Source organism: Pelmatolapia mariae, linkage group LG3_W (assembly GCF_036321145.2).
Source record: "Pelmatolapia mariae isolate MD_Pm_ZW linkage group LG3_W, Pm_UMD_F_2, whole genome shotgun sequence".
NCBI lineage: Eukaryota > Metazoa > Chordata > Actinopteri > Cichliformes > Cichlidae > Pelmatolapia > Pelmatolapia mariae.
Window position 1 is genome coordinate 28,090,640 of NC_086229.1, and position 19,619 is coordinate 28,110,258.

Consider the following 19,619-nt stretch of genomic DNA (forward strand, 5'->3'; position numbering starts at 1 on the left):
CGTTTTTGCTGTTTTAGAGGAGCGGTGCTTCAAAGGATAGCTGCAGATTTCTGTCAGAATCTGCAGAAAATACAGTAAAAATAAAATGTTCACATTTCTCCAACATTGTCTTCCCAACAGTTTCACCGGATGGTTGGAAATCGTTCGCGATGTCCTATCGGGCGCTTCTCCGGCGCTGATAATCGGCGTCTGTCTTGTGTCAGTGACGTAAAAGACGGATTTAATGTGACTTGACCGTTTACACAGCAGTCGCTTTCTAAAACATCGGATACGTATCGGATTCAGTACCACATACGAAAGTGACCCAGATCGGATTTGAAAATATCAGATTTGTGCCGTTCACACTGTCATACCAAGATCGGATACGGGTCGCATAGGGGCGAAAAAATCGGATTTGATGCGCTTTCGCCTGCAGTGTGAACGTAGCCTTACTCGCCATCTGGTGGGCGATTATATCTACTGCAAAGCACTTGCTAAATGTGCTGCTGAAGGACAGAATCATGGGTCTGTTGAATAGTACTCTCTGTAGAATAGTATAGTATTGTCTTTAGAATAAAGTCAATAAGTCAGATATGTGCAAACTGGAGCACGCCCCAAACAGGAAGTCCTGAGCATGCAAAGCAGCCCATACCACCCTGTGCCTGTCTCACAACCTTGTTTCAGAAAAGCTCAGTGTTATTTGGACATGAGTATGAACAAGGATCAGAAGATCAACTCTGTTTACTGGCATTAACTGACTCATGCTGTCAGTCATAGCAAAAGTCGTGAAGTAAAACCTCTTCCTGATTCCTGATGCTACTGCCTGTTTTTTCTTCATGTGGGTGTTGATCTATTTTTGTGTTTGACGATTTTACTGTCTTTGAATCTCAAGATGTGAATCTGTCTCGGAGGTTGTGGGGGATTCAAACACAATTCTCCTGCAGTCACCTCTCCCACATGCACAACTACCCAATTAAAGTCTGTATTCAATATGTTACATTTCAACAATTAGAGCCACAAATGTCCTGATGCATGCTCAATCATCCACAAACCTTTTTTTACGGGCGGCACAAATCATTTGTGGGGCATCTTATTGCGACACCTGATTGTTCTCTAATTTTAGTTTTAGTAATATTTTTAAATGGTTGTACAAAATGAAAAAAAAACAGCAGGTGTATTGGCTGCATTTTTAGATAAATAGTTGAATATGTTTACAAAATGTACAATTTATATTTGCATTTCAAGTTATAAAAAATTACTCAACACATCTGTGGGGGGGGTTTTTTACAGTAAAAAATACAACTAGGATTTTAAGTTCTTTGTGTGATTTCAGATCAGTAATACTAATGCAGTATGTAAGTGAAAAAAAACAACTAAATTCAGTTGAGCTGAATAGAATGATACCAAACAAGGCAAGGGGGAAAAATAAAATGAAACAATCTGAAGGTCTGAAATACAAATGGAAACTCAAAAGGAGTCAAAATTGGCTGGTTGTATTTCAGAAAATTAGGTTTAAATTTTTGTTCATGACAGTGCAGATTTCTGACATTTTGTGTAATTTAAGCATGTAACATTGTGATTGTTTTCTAACAAAAACAGTGAAACTTAAGATCATGTCAGCGTCAGAGCGATCCAGCAATAGTTATCAGTACACACAGCATTATGTTTATATCTTAAAAAATCAACAGACTCATATTCATGTTTCTGTCACAGAGTGGAGACCTGTCCATGTGCACCTCTGCTGTCATATTTAGATATTAGAATGAAACTTCCTGTTTCTGCTTGTTGGACAGTCCAGTGTTTCTTCTTTCTTCTTTCCATAGCAAAATGTAAATGAGTCTGTATATAACTCATATTAACAGTGTGTCTTTGAGCCAGTGGTAAAGACTATTTGTTCATATTCAAATACTGAGGACAGAGTGTGTGTTAGTACAGATGATTATTTACTGCAGAGCTGTCTGCATGAACACCAGAGAAGAACCAGATTCAAACCTGCAGGCTCATTTCATGTCTGTGTACAGAGGTGCTGTGTGGACCACATTTGAACAGATGATCATTTATTAAGAATAATCCTATATTTCTTACAGCACTGTGTGATGAACTAGATATCTGTGTTTAATATAAAGTGCTGCGTGTCCATCAAACAGTGAAGAGCTGCTGGATTCATTGTTTCCTCCAAATGAAAGAAAAGTCATTTTCATGTGACAGAGCGATGATGCAGTGGAGTCTGTTTCTGCTTCTTCTGATGGGTGAGTGATCATTTTACCAGGGCTCCTGATTGTTTCCACCTAAAATCCTTTAGTTTGATCAGGACTCATTAAACAAATGAACTCTTACTGAGAAAATCAAGGATTCACCTGTAAACTGGACAGTTTGATGGGAACATGAGTTTCCTGCTTGTATCAGCAGATATTCTACAGTATTTCTTCTGTTTTAGGTCAGTGTGTCTTCATCACATGTCAGCTGTATGAGTACCACTTTATTGAAGAACAGATGAGCTGGGATGAAGCACGGGCATACTGCAGAGAGAACTACACAGACCTGGCCAAAGTGTTTGACCTGACAGACATGAGAAGACTTCAAGTCTCTGCACAGAGTCAAACAGAAGCCTGGATTGGACTGTACAGCGAGCCAGGAAGAGACAACAGGAGGTGGCACTGGTCTCTGCCGGGGGAGGAATACACTGAAAATAAGACCTGTTGGAGAGATGGAGAACCTAATAATCAACCATACCCTGAGAACTGTGTGATGACAAGAGACAAGTGGGCAGATTATCCATGTAGTGCCACATTTCAGTTCATCTGCTATAACGGTGAGAATATGTGGACAGTAATGTGGCGATAGAATATTTAATAATGTTATAATCTAGTTTATACCTGTGTTATATCACACGTTCCTGAAAGAGACAGTTTGAAGAATGAGACAAATTAGTTGATAACGATTTTTTTGTGTTTCTCTGTTAATTTGACAGAAAAGATGAAAGAGAATAAAACCTTTCATTTGAATGAGACGTCTGTGACCTGGACTCAGGCTCAGAACTACTGCAGACAGCATCACACTGACCTGGCCAGTGGACTCGATCAGATATACAGTGAAGAGTTTAAGAAGCTGCAGAACTCTACAGGCTCTACAATGAACTTGTGGATCGGTCTGTTCAGAGACAGCTGGAGGTGGTCAGATGGGAGTAACTTCTCTTTCAGATACTGGGACATGGACTCATTTAATGATGGACTAAACAACAGGACATGTGCTACGACTCTGTTAGAGAGATCAGGAAGATGGAGCTCTGCTGGATGTGACCAAAGAAAGCCTTTCTTCTGCTATGATGGTGAGTTTACACAGATTTAGCTCAGCTGTTTGTTTAATAGATGAACAGCTGGAATCACTGAGAGGATTTAGGTCATTATGTTTCTTCGGGCACTTATTTCTGCATGTATGTTGAACTTCTGTCAGAGGTGAAGATGTTTAGCTGATGGTTGGAACAGAGATTTCTCTGTAGAGCGACTGATTCATCTGAAGAATCACTGAAATGTTTCTTTTGTTCTTCCAGTGAAACTGGATCAAACATCCAGAGACTTAAAGTCCAGATTTAACTGATTTCATGTTTTCTCTGATTTTATGGCAGATAATCTGATTCTGATCAGAGAAAACAAAACCTGGGAGGAAGCCTTGAATTACTGCAGACAGAAAAACCATGACCTGGTTTCAATCAGCAACCCTCATGAGCAGCGATGGGTCCAGGAAAGAGCCAAAAAGGCCTCGACTCCTTTCGTGTGGCTGGGACTGCGCTACGGCTGCGCTGCACGTTTGTGGCTTTGGGTCACTGATTATGTACCGTGCTATGAGAGGTGGGCTTCAAGGGGAAGGACTGAAGACTGTGACATGTCTGCAGCCATGACCAGAGGAGGGCAGCACGAGTGGGTCAGTCAGAGGGAAAATGAGACATTTAATTTTATTTGTATAAAACACTGAGGTTTAAAACTAAAGTCACTTCTTAGCTGCACATGTAGATTTTCTGGGGTGAACTCTGTGTTTCTGCTCAGTGTTTACAGTCTCTGGGTTTGAAATGGGAGAAAAATGACCAACAGATTATTACCTGCAGGTTAGATATTTGCAGAGAGCAGTCTGTGTTTCATTTCCTCTCCTTTACCAGAGTCAGGAGCATCATGGTTTCTTCCTTCATTGTTGCTGGATTGGTTCATTATTAAACTGTAGCAGGATATTTGTTTTTAATTGAGTTCAGATATGGTGATGGTTTGAATGTTTCTGCTTCATGTGCTGTAAATCTTTGTATCACACCGTTGTATCCAAAACCTTCATTTTGTTTGTTTGAGCCATTCACAGTTGGACTTGCTGGTCTCTCTGCGTAACCTCAGTGCTCTTGAGTTTCAGGACATAAACTGATGTTTGGACATCCTCCTTCAGGATTTCTGAGAGCAGAATTCATGTCATCCTGAAGCAGCAGAGCAGCCCAGACCATCACATCACATCTGACCTGCTGCTGTGATGTTCCTTTTATCAAATGCTGTTAGTCTGATGTCTGATGTAACGGGACTCAAACCTTCCATAAAGTTTATCTTTTGTCTTCAATCCACAGAAGAGTTTCTGAGGAGAATCATCCAGATGTTTATGGCAGATAAGAGATGAGCCATTGTGTTGTTTTTGCTGAGCGGTGGTTTTCTCTTTTTCTCCACTCAAATAAAAATCCTATTTTTCCAAATTTAAATAAACAGTTTTATAGCTGAATTTCTGGGTCAGCCTCAGTTCACTAGAGGTTTCCAGTCAACCAGATGACAGAGTTTCAATGGTGGACAGTCGGGATGTACCACTTTCAGAGGGCTGTAATAGAACAGTCCAACCGATGATAGGTTTATTTTTTCAGTCAGCTATAAATCCATGATTTTTGAACATGTTTGATGTCGCCTGGTCAACGATAATTATGTAACCTTGGTTTCTGGTTTTTGCGATCTTACCCGGTTTCTTTTGGCTGTGGCTGTACTTCAGCCTACAGTTTATCTTAAAAAGGCTTTTCCATAATAAACACCAACATGACAGGACAGTGTGCACTCAACCTTTACTTTGTTGACTTCTCAATGCATATGGTCAGGGGCCGTCACACCATGAACACTCCCTCCGTAAACACGAGGTAGGAACCTAGGTTACTTTGCAAAAAAGTGAGGCAATTAACATTAAAGTCATTACATATATATTAAACACAAATGTGTGGGAAAAATTACAAAATAATGTTGCATCATACATGTTTAATATTTACTGCACATGTTAAACATGGCCAAAAATAAATACATGTGCCATAACTACAGTTTCAAACAGATTGTTATAACAGAACAACTGTCAGGTTTCACCTTATTTCACACATTTATTCAACATTTATTTAACACTTGGATTTCAATGTTGAAATTTAATGATGAGTTGGATGAAAAATCAACATAAATTCAATCTCAGCTTTTCCCAAAAGTCTCAGGGATCATCAAGATGTTTTTGGCACATCTGAGATGAGTCTTTAGTTTAATCTTGGAATTCTGCCATCCCAGCCATGCTGCTTCTCTTTCTTATGGTGGAGTCATGAACACTGACAATAACTGAGGTGCTATTTTTTCCCCTTGATATTAGCCACCTTCATTTAGAAGCTGCACTTTGTGTTACCTTTGTCTCATTTTGTCTCAATTAGTTTGATGATGTGAAACTTTTAAATGTGACAAACATACAAAGAAGGGAAAATCAGGGACGAACACTGTTTCACATCACTGCGCCTGAACGTAGGTTTAAAGAACCTCATCAAAGTCTGTTAGAGAGCTGAATCTTAGCTTAATCTGTTTGTTGTTCCTACAGGAAACTGTCATTGAAGCCTGTCAGACATCAATGCAGTGACTTACTGGCCTCTGTACCATGACGAAGGATGAGTGGAGGGTGTAAGCAGGTCTGCAGTGTGACATTATTTACTTATCTTTCTTATATAGCAGAGGGAGGCTTTTTTTGGAAGGTCCTCTCAGGGTTCAGTAGTTTGTAGATTGGAGACAGAGCAAGACTAAAGCTGGTTCAGCCTCTCAGAGTCTGATGATGGTCCGAACAAGGTCACAGCAGAAGGATGAAGCCATCACAGCTGCACCACCCTTCACAGGAGGAACCCCACCTTCATCACCCCAAACTCTTCCTGGACTCACCGACGTCTGGCAGACATCCAGAGAGTGTGAAGAGTCACGGACTTTTCATCACAAATTTGTTGAGTTAGTAAATGCTGTGCTGTGACTTCTTTAAAAAGTCATGAACATTTCAGAACTGATTGTGGAAAAATCTCCAAGTCACGTGAAGAAACAGAAAATATTTTCTAAAGTCATCTTTCTGAACTTCAGTAATTACTCCTCCCAAAAAATAATGTGTCTTTTAGAGAAAGATATGAAAAAAATCTGAGTGGTCTTTTAGGTCAGTTCCCATCAGTCACACCTGTTATAACAGCCCGTCTAGATCGCGGCACTTATTAACCTGGGATGGTTTTACAAGCCCAGACTGCAGGTTTCACTGGAAGATATTACTTGGAAAGTCTCAAGGGACCAGTTAGGACTGGATGGTGATGATGTTACTGTTGTGGTGCTGCAACCCCCTGTTGATCTTCGTCCTGCCATATTGGTCTGCAGCGTCTATAACTTCTACCCCAAACAGATCAGCGTGAGCTGGTTAAAAAACGGACAGGAAGTAAGCCCTGACATCGCTCCTACTGTAGAGTTTGCAAATGCTGATACACCCAGGTGAGTGTAGTTCAGGCCTGCCAACTGGACTTTCTGATTCTTATTTATTCTTCTTATTTTTTAATGTCACCTGGTCAGCAGAGATTGCGATGTTGTGGAGCTTCGTGGTCAGAGTTCTCTCTTTCTTCAGTTTAACTATGTCCACTTTTAGTTATTCACTTTAGTTTGAATAACATGAACATCGTCCACAGATGCAGATGTTCACAGCTCAGCCTGTGAAGCCTGTTCCCTCCTTTCTCATTTCTGCTACAACTAAATCCATCCAATGTTCCTGTATCTGCAGAGCCGAGTGTTTCAGCAGGAACTGAACAGGAACAGGAAGTCCCCAATATGAAATATGAACATTTCCCTACATTACTCTTCCATGTGCAGTGTTGGGGAGTAGCAGAATACATGTACCGCCGTTATGTATATAAAATACAAAATATGAGTAACTGTGTTCTGTTACAGTCACAGTTTAAAAAGGTGATAATCAGAATACAGTTACTTTGTTGAAATGGATTACATGGTGTTTTGTTCCTGTTTCATATGTTAGGCTATGTCCTCTGTTTTTTGATAATTCCACGCCGGTGGAAACCCAAATAAAACACGCAATACTACTTACATAATGATGAGAAGGGACGTTTTTAAAAAAACCACATTCAAAAAATATTTTATTATGAAGGCAAAAAGCAGAGTGGTACAGGCATAGCCCTAAAGAATGCAGCCTCATGGACAGTGTAGTCCGTGCTGCAGGGAGAGTGTGTGGGACTGCACCTCCCGTTATGTGTGTGTGAGTGTGAGGGAGGCAGAAAGAACAAGTTGAACAAATGAACAAATCCTATGACTCCATAAAAAGCATTGAGTCTCCAAGTTCAAACTAACGAATGCAGCCATGCTAACTAAACCTGCCTTTCTATACTCTGGAGGACTACAGTAGGGAATAGAATTAGGCTGCAAAACTAAAAGGAAATGAGGCTGAATTGTAGTTCTGTGTGAGAGTCAGTGATGTTGGTTTATGTTGTAGGTCTGGAGAGAAGATCTCCTGTATGGTGGAGCACTCCAGCCTGGAGCAACCTCTGGTTACTGACTGGGGTAAATACCTGTCTGTATCTACACACCTGTACACCTGCCTGTGTGTCTGTCCACCTGTGTGACTCTCACCTGTGTTTCCTCAGTCCCGTGCATGTCTGAATCCAAGAAACTGATGATCGTTGGAGCCTTTGGGCTGATCCTGGGTCTGGTCTTTTTCCTGGCTGGAGTCATCTACACAAGGATGTGCAGCAGAGGTCAGAGCAGCGCTCACACAAAGCACCAGCTCACATCAAACTAAAAAAAACTCCTGGAAAATGTTGCCTGCAGACGAGGAAAGAGCGGCCAGCAGCAGCTTTGATGGAGCCACCATTGTGGGTTGCAGGTGCTTACCAGAACATTTAAGCGTCTAATAATCATGCTTTTATTGTTGTCTGGTGTTGAGCCTAACACTGGGCCCCTGGCTGTATGTGATATACCAACTGCCTGGCTGCCACATCCTTCATATAAACGCTCACAGCTCGCTTCCCAAGATGGATATACTTAGAGTCTGGGCCTGTTCAACTAGTGGTGACATAACTGTGGTTTCTGAAAGTCTGGTACCTAATTCTACACTCATAAAGATAAAACGTTGTGGGTGGTGGATTTAACATTTATCGCTCTGCCCAGGTGGTGGTGTGTGGGTTAATGTAAAGTTCTGTGTTCCTGTCTTCCTTGTAGTGTGGATTCCTGGATTCTGGTGATATAATTCACATGAATGCCTCTGCTTATACTCTCCATCTGTTGGAGTCTGTTTATCACGGGGCAGTGAGATCTCACACACCACTGTACTTTATACTCTCTGGCTGACACCTGTGTGAACTTGAACCCCCCCCACCCCAGCCACCCGCCTTCTTCAAATCAAACAAAACTGATGTCAAGACGCTTCAGTCATACAGAGCTCGGAAAGAAGGGGTTTGCTTGGTTTTTTCTTTCTTTTTTTTTTGCTTTTTTTGCCTTTTCTGCCTTCACAGAACATAATACGGGTCTCAGCTGATTTCACTTACAGACTTTAAAAGACGTATAAATGACTCATCACAGTGAAAACTTTCTTTCAGTGTTGCAATTTTAACATGTTCATCTGTAGCAGGTCTCTCTTGTAAAGAGACATGAGGACTCAGTGGAACTACCTGAATAAATAAACCTCAAATAAGATAAATTATAACTCCAGTTATCACTGAAACATTGAAGAACTGCATAAGGGTGACAGGTCAGCGGTGGAAATCTTTGTAAGGGTTTTCTAGATGTCCACAAATTGTTTTGGCTCCTGAACAATAAAATATTTGGTTAAAAGTCGCCTGAATGTGAAGGTTTGGTAACAGATCCATAAAAGCACACTGACAGTAATCTTATGTGATGACAGTAAACTGACTGATTTCAGGAAACTGTGATGAAATAAAACAGATCTTTGTTGTCACGGTTACCGGAACAGTGAAACACAGTTTGGCATCTCTCCATCTGCAGCTTGTAGGTTTTCACTGCAGTATAAGACTTTACCAGATGAGCTGGAGCCCAGGTGAGTCCACAGCTCTGAGTGCAGGTACAAAGGATGAGGAGGCTGATAGTTTATAAAGACACACTCAGGCTGCAGGGTGGCTTTATGTATATAACTTAGATTCTGTCGTAATGATGATTATTTTAAACCAGAAGATGAAACTGCCAGAAACATTGAGGGCTGGATCTCTGTGTGTAACCACACGTGTGCCTGCATGGTGAGTTCCTGTATGAATGACAGCAAATACCAGTTTACATCAGGCTCAGTGTCAGGATTGTGATGTGGATGAGTCATTAATTACAGAAGTTCATGTTTTTAATGCAACTGCTTCTATTTATTAGCAGTGGGCACATTCACATGTATAAAAGTGCACTAGATAAGCCCAACAGAGTCCCAATCCTGCTTAGTCCTGCTGCTACACGCCAGCAGACTCTGGGACCAGCGTTGGTTAAAGCAGTGCAGGTCCTGGTTTAAAGCAGTCAGACCTGTTCTAACAATGTCTTCTCTGTCTGTGCCCCAGGACTGATGCTGGTCCCCAGTAGCTCATCCTGATTGTGGACCTGGACCTGATTCTGCTTCTGTCTGTCAGCTGGAAGTAAAGCTGCAGCTGCTGGAAGCTCTTTGTTTGATCCAGACTCTTTGAGTCAGGCTGAATGTGGCATAAAGGTAAGGCTGGAGGGGGGGAGCTCTGTGGGTGTTTGTGTTCTTTTCTCAATAAATCTGTTTCCACAGTCATGTGATCGTTTTCCTCTTTCAAACCCTGTAATGACAGAGAGCTGTTTTGGCTCTGCAGTGTGGGTGTGTGTTTACTTTGCTGTTAATAAAGTTAAGCAGATCAAACAGACAGCACACGCTGACCTCTGACCCCTGTGAGCAGCCAATCACAGCAGGCCAAGGGGAAGAAAAACAAACAAAACCCGAGCTCATCCTGACCCATGGTGGATCCTGAACTGCTCTGGATCCTGAACTGAGAGCAGCCGGAGTCCTAACAGAGAGTTGGTGAAGGTAAGAAGCTCCTGAGTGTGTGTGTGCTGCAGACTCTATCAGGTTCAGATCCTGTGGTGCCGTCACTCACTGCTGTCTTTCTGCAGAGGTTTCTCAACTTAGCATCAGAACAAATGAGCGTGTTGTGTTTTTGACTGCTGGGTTTTTGACTGCATCTGACCTAAGCCCATCCAGAGGTCAGGTTGGATTAATCAGGTTATGAAGCTGCCTTAGCATGGTGCACAGAGAGCTATGTAAGATAGGAGAGAGAGGGCTAATGCTCAGGTGAAATAGCTGATTGGACAGCAAGCGTTATTTTCTGTGTGGGAGCAGGTGAGTACATTCACCACACTGCTGAGGGTGATCTGCAGAGAACGGAGCTGCCACTCAAACCAGGCATGTGAAGGACGGCTCAGCCCAGCAACCTCACCTGAGAGCAACTACAAGCAAAGAGAAAACTCAAACATGCCGAGTCATAACAAAGCTACACATACAGAGACATTTTGGACTGGTGAAAATATATACATAAATACTGTAAACTGAACTTTGTAAAAACTGTTAGAACAAAAGCAAAAATAAACACATGAAATAATCACATTTCATACCCAAAAAGTTCAAAGGAACATTTTTCAGGGCTGCAAGTTTCTGATCGTTGTTATTTTCTTCATAGTCACAGTTCTGATCAGCTAAACAGGAGAAACTGAAAAATAGAAACAGAAGAGCTCAGAATAATTAAAGAATGAAGACTAGTGTTACAGGTGTTTCAGTTAGTGTGTGTGTCTGTGGACCACAGCCTGAGCCAAACACCGCTCAGACTGCTGCTCATCAGACTTCACTTCATGCACTGATTACTGGAGCTCAGAAACACAGACTCACCTGTCCAAGTGTCTCACAGGTGAACGTATGCTGTTTAGAATGAAGGTGTATGTCTGTGAAGGTTCATCCAGGTCATCGTAGTCTAAGGAGCTTGGAAAGAAAAGCGTCTGGACTTTTTTAGCTTGCTTGAAGACATTTCACCTCTCATCCGAGAAGCTTCTTCAGTTCTAGGGTCAAATGGTGGAGAGTCCCAGATTTAGGTTTTGAGATCCCTTCCCAGACACCTTAATGACCACTCACATCCTCCAGACGCTTTTATTTCCAATCTCCTTAGACAATTGTCCTTGTGTTTTGTGCCTGCAGAGCTGCATTACCATGACAACCCACCTGACACAGGTGAGACACACGTGAAAAAACAGGTGAGACAAGCTCTGCCTCTTTTCCCTTGTTACCATGGTTATCTTTCTCTCTGGAGGCTTCCTTGATGTCCGTCCACCACTCAGTGTCTGATGATGATGAAGAAGAGGAGGTGGGAGGCGCTCAGCGGGCGGAGCTGAGGCTGGCAATATCAGAAGACGAGGAGGAGGCGGGTCCTTTCAGTGACCTCACAGCTCTGGTGATGAGGTATCGTCATGGATACCGGCGATGCTGTGTGCTGTTGTGTGTGGGCGGAGTCATCGTGTTCACTGCTGGTAAACAGAGGCCGATCATTTTAACCGATTAGCCTCATCATGTGACTAAAGTGGGCATTGCTTCTCCTTCCCAGCATTCCTATTGGCCTATGGCATCTTCAGTGGGCGGTACCACTGCTCCCAAGCAGAGCAGGGGCACGAGCAGCAGCTGGGTGGGGCTAAACCGCCCTCAGAAGGAGGGGCGGGGCTTTACTTGGGAGAGCTGAGGTTGATGATGAGGAAGCTGCTGCAGGATGAAGACATCCACAACACAGTCAGGTAATGCTCGCTTATAAGGCACATTAAGCAAAACAAAACAGTCAGATAAGTCAAACTTTACTCAACTCATTCTTCTTGCTTCTTCCACTTCTGTACCATTAATTCATTAATGTTGAATTCTATCACAGCTGCTCTGTTCCCATGTTGTTGCAGTATATTAATGACTAACCTCATATTGTGGATGGATTATCTCAGTTGTTCTCCTGACTGAAGTTTGGTCTGTTTACTGCATCCTGTCATGCCATTGCATTTGTCCCTAACCATCAGGAACCCTCACGTTAACTTTTATTGAGTGGAAAAAAGTTTGCGTTCATCCTCCAGCTTCACTGTGTTTATGTTATGCTAACATAGCTGTGTTGCTAGCGATCACGTAGCACATCATTATATACCTTCAGTAACCCTACAAACGTCCCTGCTGTTTAGTTTTCTGTCTTCATTTATGTTGGAAGTGATAGCAGAGCTGTACGATTTAATTTTTTCAGAAATCTCTCAGTTAGAACATGCTCTATTATCTTTAGGTGGAAGCTAACTTCCTGCTATCTTCTAACTCTGTTAAATTTAATAAATTCTGTTTGTTAAATTTAATCGTTACACCTGGTACAGCTGATCATTGATTAAAGATTACTCCACGAGGCTCCTGACTACGGTAGCCGTAATGCTCCGACAATCTATCTATGGTGCGGCTTCGTAGCTTACCAAAGTCGTACTAAAACATTTTTTGACAGATTTTTGAGCTCCATGTACAACATAAAATCAGTTCGAGGTCAGTATGCACAACCAGAATTCATACATAAGGCACACTGTCGAATTTTGAGAGAATTAAAGGATTTTAAGTGTGCCTTATAGTGCAGAAAATACGGTAACTGAGTACAAGTAAAAGTAGAGTTTTTCCAGCAGGTAATCAGGTGGTCAACAGAAAATTCATGTAATTTCACCTGTTTTAGAATCTTCAGACTCAGCATTTTTACCCTCGCCACCTTTTTCAAACCCAACCGATGAGTGAGCGAGAGACCGCCACCCTGTCAACCATCCCTGCTTCCTTAGGTCCTATCGCAGTATTGGGTCCTCTATAAATAGCTTGTGTGTGTGTGTATGTGTGATCAGTCGCGTGAGCAGGGCAGCTCATCCTCCAGGTTCCTTGGAGGGTACAGCTCTGGCCTCAGAGATCCTGCAGCGCTTCAGGGAGCTGCAGATGGACCACACCTGGACCGAGTCGCTGTACGCCACGCTGCAGTTCCCCGACAGGTAAGAGTCGGAGAAGCTCCCCCACACTCAGGACAGATCAGCGACAACATGACCCACCATACACTTAACATGTCACATCAGGATACCTTTGGGTCTTAAACGGATGCTGCTGATTGCAGCTCAGCAGCCAGTGAAGTCCCAGCACATCCTGGTTCTTTCATTTATTGAAAGAACCATTGCTTTAAACATGTGGTCAGGCTCTGGAGCTGATCTGGTAGCAGCTGAATTAAAACTTTAACAAAAAAACCCTTCATTTCTGCTGCATGTTTCACAGCTGTTGGTAAAAATTGGTAAAAGCACTAGAGTTACTTCTGATTTATAAAAGCTCATTATGATAAGATGGGACTTTATCATTTAAGATGTTGTAAATGAGGAGCAAGATTTTGAATTCTGGATTTAACAGGGAGCCAATGAAGGGAAGCCAAAACAGGAGAAATCTGCTCTCTCTTTCTAGTCCCTGTCAGGACTCTTGCTGTAGCATTTTGGATTAACTGAAGACTTTTCAGAGAGTTTTTAGGACATCCTGATAATAATGAATTACAGTATGAACAAGCTTTTCAGCCTCACTCTGAGACAGGGCTGACCTCCCAGCCCCATTGTTCCTTCAGTGGGCTGGTTTCAGTCATTATGCAAATGTACTGTTCATAAGATTTGGGGAAACCTGCAGTCAGCTGAGACTGAAGAAGTCACTTGGTTGAGTGACGAAACGTTTCTCCCACAAAATGCTACGTCCAGATGAACAGATTCAACTTTTGGAGAGGTTCCTGATATGTTTTTAATGACATCACTTCTGAAATGTTTCCAAAGCAGTGACTTGATCAAAACGAATGAGGATGACTCTGTAATAACAATATGAACAGCAGAAAAGGACTAACGGCTTGATTTAAAGACAGAAACCAAACCCACATTTACACATTAGTTTGACCACCAGAGGGCGCTACATTCATTCATTTGTGTGCAGGTTTCAGAGGAGCTCTCTGAGCTTGGTGGACTCTGCAGGTCGGGTCTCAGAAGAAATTCCTCTCAACCCGTCTGACTACTGCCCGTACAGCGCCACAGGAAATGCCACAGTGAGCCAACCAGAAAGGAAGTATCTGCCACCATGGTAACAATTGTCAGAGTTACCGATGTATGTCTCTTTGCAGGGGGGTGTGGTCTATGCCAACTACGGCCGACCGGAGGATTTTAAATGGCTGAAACGTGAGGACGTGTCTGTGGCTGGCTGTGTGGTGGTGATGCGTGTTGGGGGCGGGGTCAGTTTTGCAGAGAAGGTCTGGTTGGCTGAGAAGAACGGGGCGAGTGGAGCTTTGATCTACCCTGACCCTGCTGACGTGCCGCAGGACCCTCGCCGCCTTGGACTGAACACACACACTGCTGTGTCTGAACATGTAACACACACACAAACAAACATTATCTGCGTCTCCTGGCCAATAAGCGTCCTCATCTGCTTTCTGTTGTCCAATCACAGGTCCACCTAGGGTCAGGGGACCCCTTCACCCCTGGCTTTCCCTCCTTCAATCACACTCAGTTCCCGCCCATTCAGTCCTCCGGTCTGCCACTCATTCCAGCCCTGCCAATTACTGCCACTGTGGCCGCCAAGCTGCTTAGGTAAGCCCCATCCATCAGGTAACCTGCCCAGGTGTGAGTGTGACTCACAGTGCTGTTCTGTGTCTCAGCCAGCTGGCAGGTCTGTCCTGTCCTCGGCCCTGGCAGGGTCGGCTGCCGTACGTGCGCTGCGTTGTCGGTCCCGAGTTCAGTAACGGTCGCAGAGTCCAGATGTCGGTTCAGAACGTAATGAAGCCGATCCTGCTCAACAACATCTTCTCATCACTGGAGGGCAGAGTGGAGCCAGGTACGCTCTGCTGACTACACACAGAGACAGGTGAATGTGCCACAGTGGTAAACCTCAGTATCTCCCTGTCAGACCAGTACATTATACTGGGAGCTCAGAGGGACTCTCTGGGTCCGGGAGCCGTGAAGTCCGGAGTTGGAACTGCGATCCTGCTGGAGTTGGCTAGAACCTTCTCAGCCATGGTGAAGAAGGGTAAGACTCTCCTGAACACGTGTGCTTACTGTTGTGGTGGGAGCTGAAATGATGCTAGCATTACTTTGGTGTGTTGACTCCTCTGATTTGTCTGAATTGATGGATTCGTTTTCAGGTTTCAGTCCAAGACGCAGCTTGTTGTTTGTCAGCTGGGATGCTGGAGACTTTGGGAATGTTGGAGCAACCGAATGGCTTGAGGTTCAGCCACAGAAAATACAAACCAAATTTCACAGTTTATTAAAATAACTGCCTGACCTTTGACCTTTGTTTGACAGGGTTACCTGTCCATGCTTCACCTGAAGGCTGTGGCCTACTTCAGTCTGGACCAGGCAGTCATGGGTAACAGAGCTTGAAGCCAATCAGAAAGCATTTTCTTTGCTACCCAAACACGGTGCCTTATCTTGTCCTTCTCATCAGGTGATGAGGTCCTGTCAGCTTACACCAGTCCTCTCCTGGTTGACCTGCTGGACGCTGCCATCAGACAGGTGAGTGTGATACATTCGTGATGCATTAATACTGAGTGCAGCCTGTGGTCACACAGCTGGATGGAGCTCATCGCCCTCACACATTTATTTAAAAAAAAAAAAATGTTAAGCCTATTTTTCTGGACCCGGAGTCCCTCAGGGATCTATATATGGACAACAGCTGACCTTTGTGTACATGCTATGGAGATGACACACTCGCAATAAATACTTTAAAAATATCAAGGCTTTAATATATGAATTGAACCCCATGATTTAGTGCTTCTGTCCATTTTGTGTGGCTGAAATATAATTGGTGAATCATCTATGTATGCACGGATTATTGTTTTTGTGTTGGGAATGATCCCAGACAAGCCCCAATCATGTAACAGTAAAAGCATAAATCTGTGACCACACTACAGTTAAATTTATCTACAAATAGTTCTTATTCACAAAGGTGAGTCTGGACAGTCTGTGCCATTGCCTTTAAAAAACTAAATTACTGGACAGAGAAAGGCCTTATTTTCCAGCCTCTCTTAACCTTTTATCAACCAAGAATCATGCAAGCCTGGGATTATTTTCTAACTTTGGGTGTGAAATGAAAAAAAAAAATCATGCTCATGTTTCAGGAAACATTTGAATTTTTCTCTAGCCCATAATGGTTGAGGAGGGTCATGTGATGTGTACATTAGCCTTGTGCTACCATGACACACTGAATATTCCCATAAACCTCATCTTCTCAAACAGTAATAGAGTCACACTCTTTTACATTGCTTGTAAACTGGGCCCATCAGTTGAATATAATAGAATTCAACTTCATTGTCATTGCACATGTCTAAGTACAAGGCAACGGAATGCAGTTTGCATCCATCCAGAAAGTTCTTTACCAGTAATATAGATATATTACAGAATATGGATCTATTATAGGAATGTTACAATGTACACGGTATGAATATACTATAAGTATAATTATGTACAGGCTGTAGTAACTACAGGGTTAGTTACCAATCCACACAATGCTGTGCATGAGTGGGCCTTCATGTGTTCCAGGTGGAGCATCCCAAACATGCAGGCCAGAGCATCTACAGCCAGGCGGAGAGAGATGGAGGCAGCTGGAGGATGTGAGGACACACACAGACACACACACACACACACACACAGATGTTACTGTGATGACGCCTGACTGAGCCGTTGCTGTCTCCTCAGTATGAAGCCACTGTATCTGAACAGCGGCGCTTTTAGCTTCACGGCGTTTGCAGGGGTTCCAGCCATGGAGCTCAGATTCACTGAGGTACATGTTACACGCCAACAGCATACAATTTCGTTGTCATGGTACATGATGTCATGCTATACGTGTCACATTTTCAGGAGCGAGCATATCCGTTCGTCAACACGCCATTGGATAGTGTCTCACGCCTGCAGGAGGTGCTGGGGGGTCGTCTGGGGGTCACAGGGCGGAGCTTAGGGGAGCTGGTGGGGGAAATGGTGCTGCGATTGGCCCACGACCACATCCTGCCGCTGCGCATCACTTCCTACGCCCAGACAGTGCTGCAGTTCAGCGCTCAGCTCAACAAACACTCTGCTGAGCTGCAGGTAGCTCACCTGTTTGACTTTGTCTACTGAAGTTTAAACCCCTCTCTGTCATGTGACCTCTTTGTGTATGTGTGTGTGTGTCCAGTCCAGAGGTTTGTCTCCTCAGTGGGTCTTCAGCGCTCGAGGAGATTACAGCCGAGCGGCAGAGACGCTGCAGAGAGCCATCGACTACAGCGACCTGCACGAGCCCACCATAACACGCTTCTACAACACTCGCATCATGAAGGTACGAGTACTGCAAACAGTACTGGAAGAGAGTACATGAAGACACGAGCCCTGTACAGAGTACTGCATGTCTTCTCATGTGTATCCTGCAGGTGGAGTACTACTTCCTGTCTCAGTACGTGTCTGCAGTTGAGACGCCATTCCGTCATGTGATCCACGGCCGTGGCAACCATACTCTGAGCGCGCTCACTGAGCACCTGGGCCTGCTGACCTCTGACCCCGGACGCTTCGACGAGAGCAGCTTCAGGCGGCAGCTGGCGCTGTTCACGTGGACGCTGCAGGGCGCCGCCAACGCTCTGAATGGAGACGTGTGGAGCATCCACAACATGCATCGTTTCACCCACTGAGGCCTCTGCGTGCCTGCTCCAGAGTGATTGATTATTAATTATCGATCAGTATCTATTTATGTGCAGATATGAGTTTACACTGCAGACATTCAGGTCAATGATTGTTCATCAATCCTTTCACTGATTTCACTTCCATTAAAGTGTTTTACAGACGATGAGATTCTTTATCTTTCCTTTCACCTTCCAAACAGGAAGTTAACATCAGTGACATCATCATTATCATCATCACCAGCTGTCTAGCTCATATCAGTGGTATTCTTCGTGCCTATTGGTTTATGCATGTGGCTCAGAGACTGGGAGCTGCTGTTTTATAAGTTCAGACCAACTTTAACAGGTACCATGATGGTAAATCCACAGGAGTTATGGCGCCCTCTGGTGGTGGCTTTCAGCATGGTCACTGCTGGTTACACAGACAGTGCTATGAATGAAAGAAGTAGTAGCAGTTCAGCTGGACACAAATCAGTCTCCATCTATTGATCCTAAAGATGTTCTATCAGGTTTTAAACCACTCTGACATCCTGCTGCTGTTTAGTGCATGTAACAGCTAGAGATGGCACGATACCACTTTTTTTTTATGTCTGATACCGATATCATAAATTTGGATATCTGCCGATACCGATATGAATCCAATATAGTGTATTTTGTAAAACTGTTTTTATAACTGTTTTTTCTAAATATCTTGCTGCATTTTGTATAATTCATACTCACGTTTTAAAAAAGCAAAACACTAAAGCTGTTCTGTTATACCTGTATGTGAAAAATACACTGCACTCAAAATATTTTATAGTTCAGCAAAACTGATCAATCTACCAAACTTAAACCTACACCATCCTCCCTATTCTGGTATTTTAAAGAGTACTTGACAGAAATATTAAACAACCTAACTAATAGGGTTGCCAACTCCCAGCAAAAAAAATAAAAATAAAAATAGGGAACCACCCCCCACCTCGCGATGCTTAATTGACGTAATCAACTTTAATTTAACGCAAATGCACAGAAATCAGTTATTTTTCTACAATAATGAAATAGATTCAACATCTTTCTTCAACAGAGCAGACTGCACAGATGATATCTTCCCAAAGGAAAAAGTGCTACAGCTTACTGGGGTATATATTAGACTTAATAGTCACTATATACAATAATGGATTTCTATACATTTCATCAGATGAAAACTTTGGTTGTAAGATTCAGATAATTATTTATTAAAAGCTAGACATTTTAAATGAGAATAAGAAAGAAAAGTATGTCTTTGTGCCCCCCTTTCCCTGTTAAGGCCCTACCTGCCCCCTGGCAAAGCTCTGCTAGACCCGCCCCTGCACAGTTACCAGCTGTCAGCTACTTAGAAAAGGATCCTGGTGTTATTTGTCTCTCAGAAACAGCTCATAACTTCCCTTCAACTCATTCATGTCACCTAAAAGGTAAACCTGTTTCTCCATCACCTGTTCAGCTCTAATGATTCAGTAAGGACATCTCCTGGTTTCATCTTCATGTTTCCCTCTCACCAGATAACCAAACCGACATCATGACCAGCAGCTTTACAGCTGTGGCTCCAGCAAACCTCAGCTGATACTAGAAATTAATATTAAATCAATTCTAACAACAGCTGATCAAGCTTAAACGTGCTGCTGTTGTTTAGCCGCAGGTATCCTCTTTCTGGGGCAAAGTG

At 43.2% G+C, this 19,619-nt stretch overlaps 2 protein-coding genes across 2 annotated transcripts in view; both read left to right on the forward strand.

The window, feature by feature from the left end:
• LOC134624309 (nucleotide-binding oligomerization domain-containing protein 2-like) overlaps nt 1–19,619 on the forward strand; it is a 1,192,597-nt gene that overhangs the window by 709,643 nt on the left and 463,335 nt on the right. The window lies entirely within an intron of this gene.
• LOC134646830 (transferrin receptor protein 2-like) lies at nt 6,058–17,953 on the forward strand. The gene is made up of 20 exons (XM_065469986.1): nt 6,058–6,185; nt 6,633–6,743; nt 7,750–7,817; nt 7,901–8,011; nt 11,508–11,780; nt 11,855–12,038; nt 13,143–13,283; nt 14,245–14,353; nt 14,429–14,671; nt 14,752–14,891; nt 14,960–15,135; nt 15,208–15,327; nt 15,443–15,525; nt 15,603–15,666; nt 15,745–15,812; nt 16,839–16,909; nt 16,995–17,079; nt 17,157–17,381; nt 17,467–17,607; nt 17,699–17,953. The coding sequence occupies exons 1-20, from the start codon at nt 6,058–6,060 to the stop codon at nt 17,951–17,953; spliced, it is 2,796 nt and encodes a 931-aa protein (XP_065326058.1).